The 14,740-nt window shown below is 33.1% G+C and overlaps 1 protein-coding gene across 2 annotated transcripts in view; it reads right to left on the reverse strand.

Annotated features, from left to right (window-relative positions):
• Positions 1–1,962: 1,962 nt before the first annotated feature.
• Positions 1,963–14,740, reverse strand: part of LOC141300498 (nuclear receptor-binding protein 2-like) — a 34,931-nt gene continuing 22,153 nt past the window's right edge. Inside the window, exons 4-18 of one of the 2 annotated variants that reach the window (XM_073830787.1) lie at positions 12,745–12,834; positions 12,587–12,627; positions 12,386–12,480; positions 12,075–12,098; positions 10,024–10,101; positions 9,861–9,916; positions 9,648–9,743; positions 7,476–7,608; positions 6,989–7,091; positions 5,866–5,916; positions 5,644–5,779; positions 5,504–5,557; positions 4,871–4,934; positions 3,249–3,304; positions 1,963–3,126 (exon numbers count right to left, since the gene is read on the reverse strand). In XM_073830787.1, the coding sequence (XP_073686888.1) occupies positions 3,043–3,126; positions 3,249–3,304; positions 4,871–4,934; positions 5,504–5,557; positions 5,644–5,779; positions 5,866–5,916; positions 6,989–7,091; positions 7,476–7,608; positions 9,648–9,743; positions 9,861–9,916; positions 10,024–10,101; positions 12,075–12,098; positions 12,386–12,480; positions 12,587–12,627; positions 12,745–12,834 (1,161 nt within the window). In that variant the 3' untranslated portion in view covers positions 1,963–3,042. Of the gene's footprint in view, positions 3,127–3,248; positions 3,305–4,870; positions 4,935–5,503; positions 5,558–5,643; positions 5,780–5,865; positions 5,917–6,988; positions 7,092–7,475; positions 7,609–9,647; positions 9,744–9,860; positions 9,917–10,023; positions 10,111–12,074; positions 12,099–12,385; positions 12,481–12,586; positions 12,628–12,744; positions 12,835–14,740 lie in introns of both variants that reach the window. The other variant, XM_073830786.1, reaches the window with a different exon arrangement.

Consider the following 14,740-nt stretch of genomic DNA (forward strand, 5'->3'; position numbering starts at 1 on the left):
CTGCGTTGTGACGCAAATTGTATACAATGAAGCAAGCGATTTCCCTAAAAATCATGAAGAATAGCAAGCAGTGTTGAGGAAAGTTATTTTTAAAGTAATGCATTACAACAGGGGTGCCCAACCCTGTTCCTGGAGATCTACTATCCTGCAAAGTTCAGCTCGAACCCTGAAGAATCACACCTGAACCAACTAATTAATCTCTTAAGTAGCACTTGATAATTAAAGACAGCTGTATTGGAGCAGGGCTGGAACAAAAATCTGCAGGTAGGTAGATCTCCAGGAGCAGGGTTGAGCAGCCCTGCATTACAATATTGAGTTACTCCCTAAAAAAGTAACTAATTATGTTAGTTACTTTTTATGGAAACTTGGAAAGTATTGTGTTATGTTACTTTTTAAATCTGGACAGGGCGTGCTTGTTTTTTAATAATAAAAAAAAGTTCTAGTTTTTGCAAATGTAAAATCCTTTTCTCACCAAAGGCCTCAGGCTTAGAGAAAAGTAAATGTACCTCTGTACAGTAGACAATAAAAAAAAAACAAATGTTAGATTATCTTGAGTAATTTTTGCGTATTACTATGGATGAATTGGAACATCGAAGGTCGGCAGCAAAGAAATCGGTTAATAAAATAGGATTAAATGCATAAAGCAAATTTGTATTACTTAACATATTTAATCATTTCAGGTTTGCGTTGAATTTCACTGTTTTTGTTCATTTTGAGGAATACTGTATCTGTTTTTAATCTGAGTGAGATTAATTAATGCATGTTTACATTTATTCTAGAACTAAAGTAATTACTCTTGATTTCTCTCAACATTGGGAGAGCTTTTAATCAGTAAATGGGGGGGGGGGGGTAACTGGGTTACTTATTTGAAAAACTCAGATATTTTTGTGTCAACAAAAAAGTAATGAGTTACTTTACTAGTTACTTGGAAAAAGTAATATTATTATGTATAATATACTTATACTTATACATATACTTGTAATGCGTTACCCTCAACACTGGTCGCAAGATGGGTTTTCCCATACCCGCTGTGCACCTTTTCTTCCTGTAAAAGCAGACACTGCCATTTGTAAATTTTATGGGTCTGGCTTCAGGTCTCATCCACATCCAGCTATTTTGTTCAAAACAGCTGGCTTTGCTGCTTCATATTGCAAATTTGTGTCTTACCATATTATTTTAATGTATCACCTTAATTATGAGCACACTGGTTTGTAGTGCAAACAGTTTTACTGTTAACTGCACGTTGTTATTCGTCTCCTTATTTCCCAATAGAGGGCTTGCACGATTTTGTATAACGATTTGGTCACTTAACGTTACATGGATGAGCGGCCATATTAGCGATACTCGAATGTAAACAACAACATGGATTGCATGATTAATGTACTACTGAATACGTTGTTCTACTAATTTATGCTGTCTAAACCACAGAAAAAACACGTGGAGCTGCTAAATCATTTAGAGAAGGACTTAGTAAGCAGGAAAGGGCACAATATTTTGACAAACTAAAGTAAATAGGTGGTAAAGATACGTACGAGCAGTATTAATTAAGATAATAGCCTAATATTTCACCTACCTGACTGGAAATGATAAGAACAAAAACAAATGTTGTCAAGATTCTTGGCCTGGAAATCCTGGTTCAGTTTGGCCAACCACACTCTTCTCCTTGAACTTTTGGCAGTCTGTAGTACTCCAAAAGTTTTTCCCAGTCCGACCGATTAGTACAGCCCAAAACATGACAATTATTGACCATTTTCAGCAGCAATAATCAGCTAAATATAATAGTTTAATTTGGTTTACTGGCATTGTTGATGTTCGTTGCCGCAAATGTGGCCGTTTGATAACACGTCATGAAAACAATAAACAATTTAGAATATTTTAAACAAGTCTTTAGCATATTAATTAATAATCATAAGACATAAAACAGTGATAACATTTTAGAAAGCCTGAAAATAAATTCAGTCATTTTAATAGAGACAGTTTAACTTTATTCACTTAAGTAAATGCTCATGACAAAGGACTTCTTAGTGTATCCCACAGAAATGTACATCTTAATGCATTCCACAAAAGTCATCACCGAAACCATGTAGTCAGTTGGTTAGCTGGTTGACTAACCAGTATCCATCTCATTTCTCACATGTGTGATCTGTATAAAATGTGGTTTGTTACTGTTTTATTTTCAATTAGTGTTATTAGACTCCAGCAAACAGCGATGTTTATATAAGGCAATACATTCCTGTATATGCGAAACACTCCAGCTGCATATTAAGACATTCTTGTGATAGCTGACAGGGACGCACATTCATTTGACTGGCCTTAACCACATACGATACATTTGGAAGATAGCATTTGACAAGCTAAACGACAGATAACTCTCAAGAAAATGTACATCATAATTGACCCTTCAATCCAATCATGCCATAGCAACGCTAAGTTTAGTATTTCCTCGGGACAGTAACATCATCTACGCAAGTAAGTCAGTGTTAATGCTTCTACCTATGCTACCTCAGATTAAAAAAATGTGTCCAAATGCAAATCATAACACAAATAGGCATTTACAATATAAGAGCATTAGCATTAGTGTAAACTGTTTTAATGGCAAGGCAACAGTTTGAAGAGAAACTTAAGCATAACGTATGTTTATATACTTGCGTAGAGTATGTTTCTGGCCTAGAACTGTGTTTAAGCCACAAAACAATTGGCAATATTGAACTTTAGCAAATTAGTTTTTTCTAAACATCTTTTGAGCTCTACCAAGCAGACACCTCCAACACCACATATGCAGAATTGCCCTTAAGCATCCCATGGGATTGTGGGAAGGACGGTTCCTACAGTGACACCTGGAGATGCTGGACGGAGACTCAGGGAGGTTTCTGGTGCCTCCTAACCTGGCCAATATTGCCATTTAGACCTTAATTTCAACCATCCGTGCTAACTGACAAACTGGATCATTCGTTTCCATTGTCCTTCTTCTGTTGGCAGGCCTCCCTCTCAGGTTCCACTGGCATGTAAATGTCCATCGCCATGGCAACAGACCATTGTCATTCATATGGTTGTTATGGCACTAGCGGACCCACGGTGTCGGTTCAAAGCGTCCTCCAGAAACGCCACTATCTTGTCGCCATCCTCCTGTGAAAAGGAATATAGCAAAATACGGGCATAGAACAAGAAGTTGAACAAGAAGTTGTTGACCATATTAAAAATAAGAATTCTGCAGTATGTAAAGTGAATCAGTCTGGTTTTAGTCTCACCTCACTGATGAAAGAATGATGGATAAGTTCGTTGACCAAATCTCTGGAACTGTCATCTGAAATGTCCACATACACATAGGATTTAGTACATGATATTTTACCAATCCCAGAAAACTGTAACTTCAAATTATAGTCATTATAGTTGAACACTGATTAGCATGTTTGAATATTTGAAAACTAATTTCAAAGCTACATCATTAGTTGAAAGTTTTTGAACAGTAAGATTTTTAATGTTTTTAAAGAAATAATGTTAATGTTTTTTCTACTCACCAAGCCTGTATTCATTTGATCCAAAGTACAGCAAAAATGGCAAAATTGCAAAATATATTGCTATTTAAAAAAACTGTTTCTATTTTAATATATTTTAAAATGTGTTTTAATAGCTTAATTTTTAGCATCATTACCCCAGTCACATGATTCATCGGAAATATTTTTTTTATTATGTTGTAAACAGCTGAGTAGATTTTTTTTTTCAGGTTTCTTTGATGAAAAGAAAGATTAGAAGAACAGCATTTATCTGAAATTGAAATCTTTTGTAACATTATAAATGTCTTTAACATCACTTTTGATCAATTCAAAGCATCCTTGCTAAATAAAAGTATTAATTTCTATTATTATTATTATTATTATTATGTTAGTTAACAGCTCAGTAGAATTTTTTCAGATTTCTTTGATGAATAGAAAGTTCAGAAGTTTCATCTTTGGATCTTTCTATTCATTAATGAATCCTGAATGTACTCAACTGTTTGTAAATATTATTAATAATAATAATAATAAAATGTTTCTTGAGCAGCAAATCAGCATATTAGAATGATTTCAGAAGAATCATGTGACACTGAAGACTGGAATGATGATGCTAAAAATTCAGCTTTGATCACAGAAATAAATTATATTTGAAAATATATTCAAATAGAAAGTGGTTATTTTAAATAGTAAAAATATTTCACACTATAACTGATTTTTCTGTATTTTGGATCGAATAAATGCAGGCTTGGAGAGCAGAAGAGACTTCTTTAAAAAAACATTAAAAAATCCTACTCTTCAAAAACTTTTGACTGGTAGTTTAATACAATACATAATTTTTGTTCCAAACCAGTGTTGTTTGAATATACTATTATAAAATTTAGTAATATGTATATAAAAAAAAAATGACAAAAGCACCACAGAATTACTAAAACTTAAGTGCAATCATTTATTATTTCATTTTATTTTTATTTAGCTTTTATTTAGTTGTATTTTGGTTTTAGAACTGTTTAGTAAAAAAAATAAGTGAGGTCCCAAAGCAACATTTCTTCATCTAATATTTATATTTTATTTTATTCCAGCTTTATTTCATGTGCTAAAAAATTCAATAAATCAAATTTAATAGTTTTAGTTAACAACATCAACAATAAGTATTACTAAGTTCTGAGTCACAAAGCACTAAGGTTTAACTTAGTTTGAATTAAAAAAAATTGTATGAATTATACCTTCACTGAAATATCACAATTTAAATTTCAAATTTTATGGCACCCTACAATGCAGTATTGTTTGAGTGGCATTGTTTTAGCCACCATTGCACTTACATGGTGAAGAGATGAAAATATTTGGAAAATATAATTGAAAAAAAAAGATACACTTACGTGGCATAATATCACAGCTGAGCTGCCGATGAAGTTTATCATCCAGTTTCAAGAAAAGAGTGAGCTGTGAAAACAGATTTCAATTTAATTGCCTCTGATTCAAAATATGTTGCCTTTAACATGAGTACAATAGTCTAGATTATCATTAATAACAATTAAAACAAATGTAGATAAATCAAAAGACACAAAGGACTAAACTGAGAATCCCAATCCCATTCTAATACCATTGTGTCACTGATGAAGAGCAATCTTAAAGAGATAGTTCACCCAAAAATAAAAATTACTCACCCTCATGTCATTCCCAAACCGTTGATGAACTTCGTTCATCTTCAGAACACAAATCAAGACATTTTAGATGAAATCCGAGAGCTTTCTGACCCTTCACAGCAAATGATTTCTTCTCTCCTCTGGGAGTCTGCTGCCATTAATGAGAGTACCATGACAGCTTGCATCAGATATATCTTAATTTGTGTTCTGAAGATGAACAAAGGTCTTACATGTTTGGACACGAGGATGGGTAATTATTAACAGAATTTTCATTTTAGAGTGAACTAACTCTTTAAGTGAATCTTTCTGAGATATTAATTGCTATTCAAGCAAAATAGCCTGTGTACTAAACTGTGACCAACTCACATGGGTTTTAGTGGTTTCTTCATTAGACTCCAGGTTACAATGCATCTGCACCACCTAGAACAATAACAATTTAAGATTAAACAGGAAATAACTTGAACTGCACTTAACTATCTTAAATGTGTATTGATGAGAACACACACCTTCCTGGTTTCAGCTTCTTGTGGCTCAGGCGTGGGGGTCTTCACTGCCTCCACCTGTTCTTGGGACATGGAGATGGCACGAGGAACAGGATGGGGTCGAACAGATGCGAAATTCATCAGTGGGTAAATGCCATTCCTGAATGGGAAATGCAAGTAAACATTATAAACTACAAAACCACAGCCTACTTTTTACCATTATTACTTTTATCTGGCAATACTTACTTCACATCCTCCAGAAACTTATCCAGCTCCAGAGGAGAAACATGAGAATACCTGCAGGACAGTAGAAAGCAAACAAAATAATTTATCAAACTTACATCACTGTACTATATTACATATCATATCATATATCAAATCATGTCAGATCAGATGTCATAGTACTATTATAATATGTGACCCTGCCTGGACCACAAAACCAGTCATAAGGTTAAATTTTACAAAACTGAGATATATACATCATATAAAAGCTCAATAAATAAGCTTTCTATTGATGTATAGTTTGTTAGGATAGGACAATATTTGGCCGAGATACAACTATTTGAAAATCTGGAATCTGAGGGTGCAAAAAAATCCAAATACTGAGAAAATCACCTTTAAAGTTGTCCAAATTAAGTTCTTAACAATGCATATTACTAATCAAAAATTACATTTTGATAGGTTTACAGTAGGAATTTTACAAAAAATCTTAATGTAACATGATCTTTACTTAATTTCCTAATGTTTTTTGACATAAAAGAAAAATCAATAATTTTGACCCATACAATGTATTTTTGGCCATTGCTACAAATATACCCCAGCGACTTAAGACTGGTTTTGTGGTCCAGGGTCACATATTGTTTAAAAGTTAACATTTTTCAAAGAAGCCTCTTATGCTTACCAAGCCTGCAATTATTTGAACAAAAAATACAGTAAAAAAATAAATATTATTGCAATTTAAAATAACAGTTTTCTATTTGAATATATTTTAAAATGTAATTTATTCCTGTGACGCAAAGCTGAATTTTCAGTATCATTACTCCAGTCTTCATTGTCACATGATCCTTCAGAAATCATTTTAATATGCTGACTTGTTACGCAAGAAACATTTATTATTATCAGTGATGAAAACCCAAGTTGAAGTTTACCCAAAAATTACATTTGTTAGGATTCTTTGATGAATAGAAAGTTAAAAAGGGCAGAATATATTTGAAATAGAAATATGAATTGTTTGTTGTAATTGTTTTTACTTTCTATTTGGATGCTTGCTTCATACAATTGTTTATTTTATTTTATTTTTTTATAACAAATAAAATCTTAGTAACCCGAACTTTAGAACAATAGTGTAAGATGTGAGGGTGAGACTTACTTGAGCTGAACGCGAGGACGATCTTTGAGAATAATCTCTGCCATGACTCCATTTGGGTCGAATGATTTGGTCTTTTCCTCCACACAGTTCTCTGGAAGCATGTCTTTAAAGCCAGATAAATAAATTGTATTATTTTAATAGTAATAAAAATCAATTTTAAAAATCCCAATATGTGTCATTTATGTAATCCTTCACAAGAAATTATCATAAATAAAATGATTTTTTTATTACATGGCTTGAAATACTTGATTGTGATTGGTCAGTTAGAACACACAAATATTATTTTGTACACTGACTGCTAAATTGCACAACTGTTCCAACACATCAATCTAATAAAATAATTCTAACTCAAACCAATCTTTCTGTCCAGTAATGTATAGTCACAGACCATTCATTATCTTTGAGAGAGAAGAAAGAAAGATAATTTTTTTCTGTGCAGTTAGAATCAATACATTCTTATTTTTCATCTATTTTGAAGCATGCTTACACTGGTTATTGATGAGGCAGTGTGCAGCGAGCAGCTTCAGGGAGTGCACTTCAAACAGCACACGGTGAAACAGCAGGTCATGCGCCGTCGGCCGGAGTCTGGGATTGTGACGCACACACATCTGGGTGAACTCCTAAATATGAAAGAACACTGTGTTATTTTCGTGTGAAAGTTGTGAACACAACAAAGATTACTGGAGTATGCTTTAGAAGAACATACTATTTGTGTATCTGGACAACAAAACCAGTCTTAGGTAGCACGGGTATATTTGTAGCAATAGCCAAAAATACACTGTATGGGTCAAAACTATTAATTTTCCTTTTGTGCCAAAAATCATTAGGGTATTAAGTAAAGATCATTTGTGACCACAAAACCAGTCATAAGGTTAAATTTGACAAAACTGAGATTTATACATCATATGAAAGCTCAATAAATAAGCTTTCTATTGATGTATGGTTTGTTAGGATAGGACAATATTTGGCTGAGATACATCTATTGGAAATCAGAAATCTGAGGATGCAAAAAAATCAAAATACTGAGAAAATCACCTTTAAAGTTGCCCAAATTAGGTTCATAACAATGCATATTACAAACCAAAAATTACATTTTGATATGTACAGTAGGAATTTTACAAAAAATCTTCATGGAACATGAACTTTACTTAATTTCTTAATGATTTTTGGCATAAAAGAAAAATCCAAAATTTTGACCCATGCAATGTATTTTTGGCTATTGCTACAAATATACCCCAGCGACATAAGACTGGTTTTGTGGTCCAGGGTCACATTTTCCATGAAGATAAGATATGTAATATGCATTGCTAGGAACTTAATTTGGACAATTTTAAAGGCGATTTTCTCAGTATTTAAATTTTTTTTTGGAACCTAAGCTTATTTATTTAACTTTCAGATGATGTATAAATCACAATTTAAAAAAAAAAGACCATTATGACTGGTTTTGTGGTCCAGGGTCACATTTTAGTTTTTTTTCTAATTCAAAATTTCATGTTTAATTTAATGTGTTACTTGCTGATTCTTTGTAACTGTTTATAAAATTCACTAGCAATTTCAGAGTGATTTTTTTAAACCTTTTTTTTTTTAGATTTTCTTTTCTTTTCATTTTAGTTAAAGTTTTAGTAATTTTTTGTAAAAAAAAATATCTAGTTTTTAAACTGTCTTAGTAACAATATTTAAGTGCAATGAGAAAAATAAGATTTTTTTTGACAAGGCTAGTTGACAAGGCCAGTTTTACAGAATTCATCAGAATTAAAAGAAGTTTTTTTATATTTTACTTAAGTAAATTTTATTTTATTTCACATAATGAAAATGTTTTCTTTATAGTTTTAGTTTCAGTTAATGATAATAACCCCACTGAGTCAGTAACAGGAAAATTCAGGTTTAATATAAAAGGAAAAAATTGTACATTTTCTAAAGAAAATATACCATGGACTCCCCCTTCTGGGAACACTGCGTAAGAGCAGATGATAAGAGTGGGTCAAACTCTCATAAAAATGCATTTCTTTTATGCAATTTTAATAAAGAAATGTGGTTTCAGACATTTTCATTAACAATCTATATGTGACACTTTGTAGCAATAGCCAAAAATACATTGCATGGGTCAGAATGATTGATTTTTATTTATGCCAAAAATCATTAGGATATTTAGTAAAGATTGCGTTCCATGAAGGTATTTTGTAAATTTCTTACCTTAAATGTATCAAAACATATTTTTGATTAGTAATATGCATTGCTAAGAACTTCTTTTGGACAACTTTAAAAGTTTAGTTCAATGATTTTCTCAGATTCCAGATTTTCCCATAGTTGTATCTCGACCAAATGTTATCCTATACGGAAAGCTTATTTATTCAGCTTTCAGATGATGTATAAATCTCAATTTCAAAAAAAAAATATACCCTTATGACTGGTTTTGTGGTCCAGGGTCACATTAATTTTAATCCTAGAAAGACTGCTATAGCATATTTGATACACAAATGTTTACATTTTCTATAGAAAGTATGAGTGACTAGATCTAATATGGGTTCCTTCTTAACTCTAAGTCTGTGGTATCGTGTTCGTTTACCTGCTTTATCATCTGCCAAGTGAAAATCATACGTCTGACTGCTTAGAAGAGCATTTATCATGTTTATTAAACAACCCAAGCATGCACACATACCCTCATAAGTGGGTCTTCTAATGACTGGCCCGCATTGGATATGGCCTCTTTGGACACAACTGAATCTCCATTTGCCTGGATCTCCAACACAGCCATCTAAATGATAAAGGATAGTTTATATATTATTTCATAAGGGACTTGTCACAATTCAGTGCAGTAAAGACCTGCATGTTATATATAACACTGCAAGGCCATGCTTTGTTGTTATCTCACCTCCAAAGCACAAATCCCAAAGGAAAAGATGTCAATGGCATAGTCATCTTCACATGCTGAGAATAGAGAAGAAAATATACAATTTATAATCCCAAAAATACTTGTACGTCCGGTCTACACAAATATCGAGTGGAAAATACAGTGAAGATGTGGTCAGACTCACAGCCATACTCCGGACTGAAGAAGTGCAGGTTTCTCTTATCATCTCGATGTTGGTGTAGTTTACCATGGACACCCCCTTCTGGAAACACTAGGTAAAAGCACATGATCAGTGTGGGTCAAAGTCTCTAAATTAGAGACTACATTTCTTTCATGCAATTTTGAAAATAAAGGTGGGAACAAACTATACATGTATGTGACCCTGAATCACTGTCTCTGTCTTAAGTAGCACTGGTATATTTGTAACAATAACCAAAAATACACCGTATGAGTCAAAATTACAGATTTTTCTTTTATGCCAAAAATCATGAGGATATTAAGTAAAGATCATGTTCTATGAAGATATTTTGTACATTTCCTACCATAAATATATATAAACTATTATGAATTAGTAGTATGCATTGATAAGAATTTCATTTGGACAACTTTAAAAAGTGATTTTCTCAATATTTAGAAATTACTATTATTATTTATTTTATTTTTTTTGGCACCCTCAGATTCCAGATTTTCAAATAGTTGTATCTCGGCCAAACATTACATCAGTGGACAGCTTATTTATTCAGATCATGTACAAATCTTAAAAAATTAACCCTTTTGTATGCTTTTGCGGTCAAGGGTTACATAATTTCTTTAACCCTATAAAGCCTACTGTGTATCATGCACACAATCTACAACATGCCTTCTGTCAGCTGATTGATAGTTTATCTGATTGACTTTTTATATAATTTTAATAACATCCTCCTTCAGGTTGTGGTTCACATTTCTTTGCTGTGAAATTTTTAATCATTTTTAAACATGAAAGTACATTTTACATTATTTGTAATACTTCAAAACTAATTCTAACAGAAGCTTTAGTTGATTATCCATACATTACATTATAAGACATATTTTTGGAAGATAATATATTTATATTCATTTTATGTAAGTAGTCTGCTATACCATAAAGATCTCATTAATTTACATTACAAGCTATTGAAATGTCTTTTTTAACCATATAAAATTTACTTTTTGACCATATAAATATCAACAACTGTACTAAATTTGTCTATTTTTGATCAATTTGGGCATCTGAATTAAATGTCTAAAAGTTCATTAAACTGTGCAAAATAAATAAATGAAATACAGCTGCAAGCGGTGATTATTGGGGTTCAAGCGCTTTAAGGCATTTAACCACATATGAACAAATATATTATTTAGCAATCATGATTTGAAAAATTATTTTTGGCAAATCCAGTTAATTTACCATAAAAATATAATGTTTATGACTGTTATAGCATGGTCCAATCTTATTAAAACTTTGCATGCTTGTTTAGAATCACCTGTTGCATGTGTTCAGCAGGATTTGTGAAGTTTTGAGTTTTCCTTTAGGCTTTATAGGACTTTTGGTCAATTTAGACAGGCCCCTTTTCTAAACATTATAACTTAAAGGTTAAATTTCAACATTTTTTGATAATTATTGACCTAGAGAGTTCAGATCAGATTGAGCAAAAAACCTAGGATTACTTTGCAAAAGGTTTTTTTTACATCTTCTCAGCATTTAACAAACAATTTGATTGACAGCAGTGGTTCTAGAGACAAAGTTGTCAGGAATTAGGAGTTTTATCGTATGATATGAATATTGCATGTATGTGTGAAATACCACACAATGCAATTGTTTATCGAAAAATTAGATATTAAACATTTTCATGTTTTTTTTTTAACTCATAGCGCCACCAAGTGGCCAAGCTCTGCAATTTTTGTCTTCAGAATAAGCTCTAACATATGTGTTCTAAATTTAGTGAAGATATCTCATTCCATTCGGGAGTTATATTTTTTTTATAATTATTGATACTCACTCTACAGAGAATATTTCTGCACTGGTTTGGTTCCGATCAGGTGAAAACCTAGGACTAGTAGGTTTTTAAAAAAAATCCAAAATACCTCAATATTTCGCTTTTAGACTACGCGTTTTAACCCCTAATAAAAAAAAAATCTGATTTCTTAAATCTGAGTTGCTTATAAAGTGGTAAATTTGTACATATTGCATATTAAGTGAAGTGTTAAAGTGGCTCTTACCATTTACAAAAAGTCGATGCCAAACTACAAAGGGGAAAAAAAAACAGAATTGAAAGAAGACAATGGATGATGATTACACAGATTTTATTTCATTACCTTCATTTTTGTGAGCATAAGTGCTCCATAAATACTGATTTACCTTTCAGTCTGGACACATTTGTTTTTTATAGGCTCTAAATGTTTGCATAAACCTTTTTTCATAATTCTTTTAAACAATAAATGCACATAAATAGCTTTCTCAGTCAAAACTGAGAGTGAAAAGTCGATTACAGGAGAAATAAAAAAGCTGAAAGTGCGGGGCGGAAATATACCTGATCCAATTTTAATGAGGCCATTGTGTTGAATGAAGATGGTGTCGCATGTGATGTTGCCGTGAATTATGGGAGGGTCACAGGAGTGCAGGTAACTGATGAGTGGAAGAAGTTGCATGCTTGTTAACACATTTCTATGTCCAAAAACACACACAACCTTAACCACAAGCACACACACACAGAAAAACAGGAGTGTGTCACCTGAGGGCAGACAGGATCTGCGTGCACCAGCGTTTCCAGGCCTGAAATACAGTAATGCATCACATAAACTCAAAAATCACAGCACTGCACAGTAATAATCATGTGCATCATATATTTAGACATCAGTCTGGGGTTAAAAATGCTTATGAAAGACTGACCTTGACATTCATGGTCTTGTGGTTTTTCTTGGTCTTTTTAAGGAACTGTTTCAAGCTGCCAGACGACATGTACTCTGTGATGAATACAACCTGTGACGGATATAAAAAGAAAAGCTATTTCTATATAATGGCCACTTCAGCTTTATACCAAAAAATAACTGTTATTTTAGAAAAAAAATAATTTTAGACTTTTTAAGCTCACACTTCACATATCTGCAAGTTTATGTAGCCATATCTGATGTGTTTTCTGTTTAGACTTAGCGTTCAGCTTACTTAGTATGAATTGTTAAAGGAACACTACGCTTTTTTTGGAAATAGGCTCATTCTCCAACTCCCCCCCGAGTTAATAAGTTGAGTTTTACCATTTTGAAATGCATTCAGCCGTTCTCCTGTTCTGGCGATATCACTTTTAGCATAGCTTAGCATAGAATCATTGAATCAACAAACTTCCTTGACTATTACGCTGGAATGGGAGTGTAGTTCCTAATCTTATCGGCCTAGAAAATCACAGCTTTACATTTTCCGCTGGTATTAGTACACAATATAACTACAGAAGAGTCAAGTTTTAAATAGGACAAATATTGAAACTGATTGGTCATTTTTAAACGCAATGCTATTGGTCTAATAGGATTCAATGATCTATGCTAAGCTATGCTAAAAGTGATATCGCCAGAACAGGAGAACGGCTGAATGGATTTCAAAATGGTAAAACTCAACTTATTAACTCAGGGGGAGCTGGAGAATGAGCCTATTTCCAAAAAAAGTGGAGTGTTCCTTTAAGACATTTGTTCTCAACTCTGGCCCTCGAGGTCCATTTTCCTGCAGAGTTTAGCTCAAACCCTAATCAAACACACCTGAACAAGCTAATCAAGCTCTTCATCATTACTAGAAAGTTACAGGCAGGTGAGTTTGATCAAGGTTGGAGGTAAACTCTGCAGAAAAGTGGACCTTGAGGGCCAGAGTTGAGAACCTCTGCTTTAAGAGATGTAGTTATTAAGTTGGCTTGAGAAAAATGTTAACAATATGCTAATCATGCGAATAATTTGCTAATCATGCTAGAAACAGGCTACTAATGCTAACATAATCCTATGCTGCGTCCCAATTCGCATACTATCCTTCCTAAATAGTATTCGAAAATAGAATTAGTATGTCCCAAATCGTAGTATGTTTAAAAAAAGTATTCCAAAGATTCCCGGATGGTCTACTACTTAACTTCGGAATTCGAAGTGCGGATCAATGCACACTCTAACGGCTGATATTACCCACAACACATTGCGCGGTGAACGAGGATTCGATTAGAACTACAAACACGCATAAAAAGTGTTTAAAAACTACAAACATGGAGGATATGCACGACCAACGGACAGGTAGAGAAAGGGGTTTGAGTGATAAATAATCAGTGTGTAACCTGATCAAAAATATTTTTTAAATGTTATCCCTGTTATATTTAATGTGCAGCAACATTATGAACTTTTATAATGATAGGTTTGGTCATTAACGTTTAAATGCATAAATATGCAAACACGAGCAGAGTTCTTGGCACGAAAGACTCGTGAAAGAACGTGCCTCTTCATTTCTCTCTAATACGGTAGGAAATGTAATTAAACAAAATGTAGATAATGTTAACTGTGATGATTGACAGGGCAGTTTAAACAGTGACAGGATTCAGGTAACTAAGCAACAGAGCATCCGTTAAAAAAGCAGTTATGACGAAGTAGTATGTCCCGAAGCTTGCCTACTATTCTGCTACATACTCAAAAGTATGTACTTTTTCTTCACAAAATGAGTACATACTTTTAGTGCGTAGTATAAGTAGGCGAATTGGGACACAGCACTGCCCTCCAAAGGCAAAGCGCAGTAACTACACATTTGGTCAAATTGAGTTAAGGCTTAAAATGGACTTTGTAGCAACTGTTTTGTCTTGTGGCAAAGTCTCCTAGTTAAATTGTGTCCCGTTTCAGAGATGAGAGTTTCAACATGTTTGACTTGCTGGTGT

The sequence above is a fragment of the Garra rufa genome, chromosome 24 (assembly GCF_049309525.1).
Source record: "Garra rufa chromosome 24, GarRuf1.0, whole genome shotgun sequence".
In the NCBI taxonomy this organism is placed as follows: Eukaryota; Metazoa; Chordata; class Actinopteri; order Cypriniformes; family Cyprinidae; genus Garra; species Garra rufa.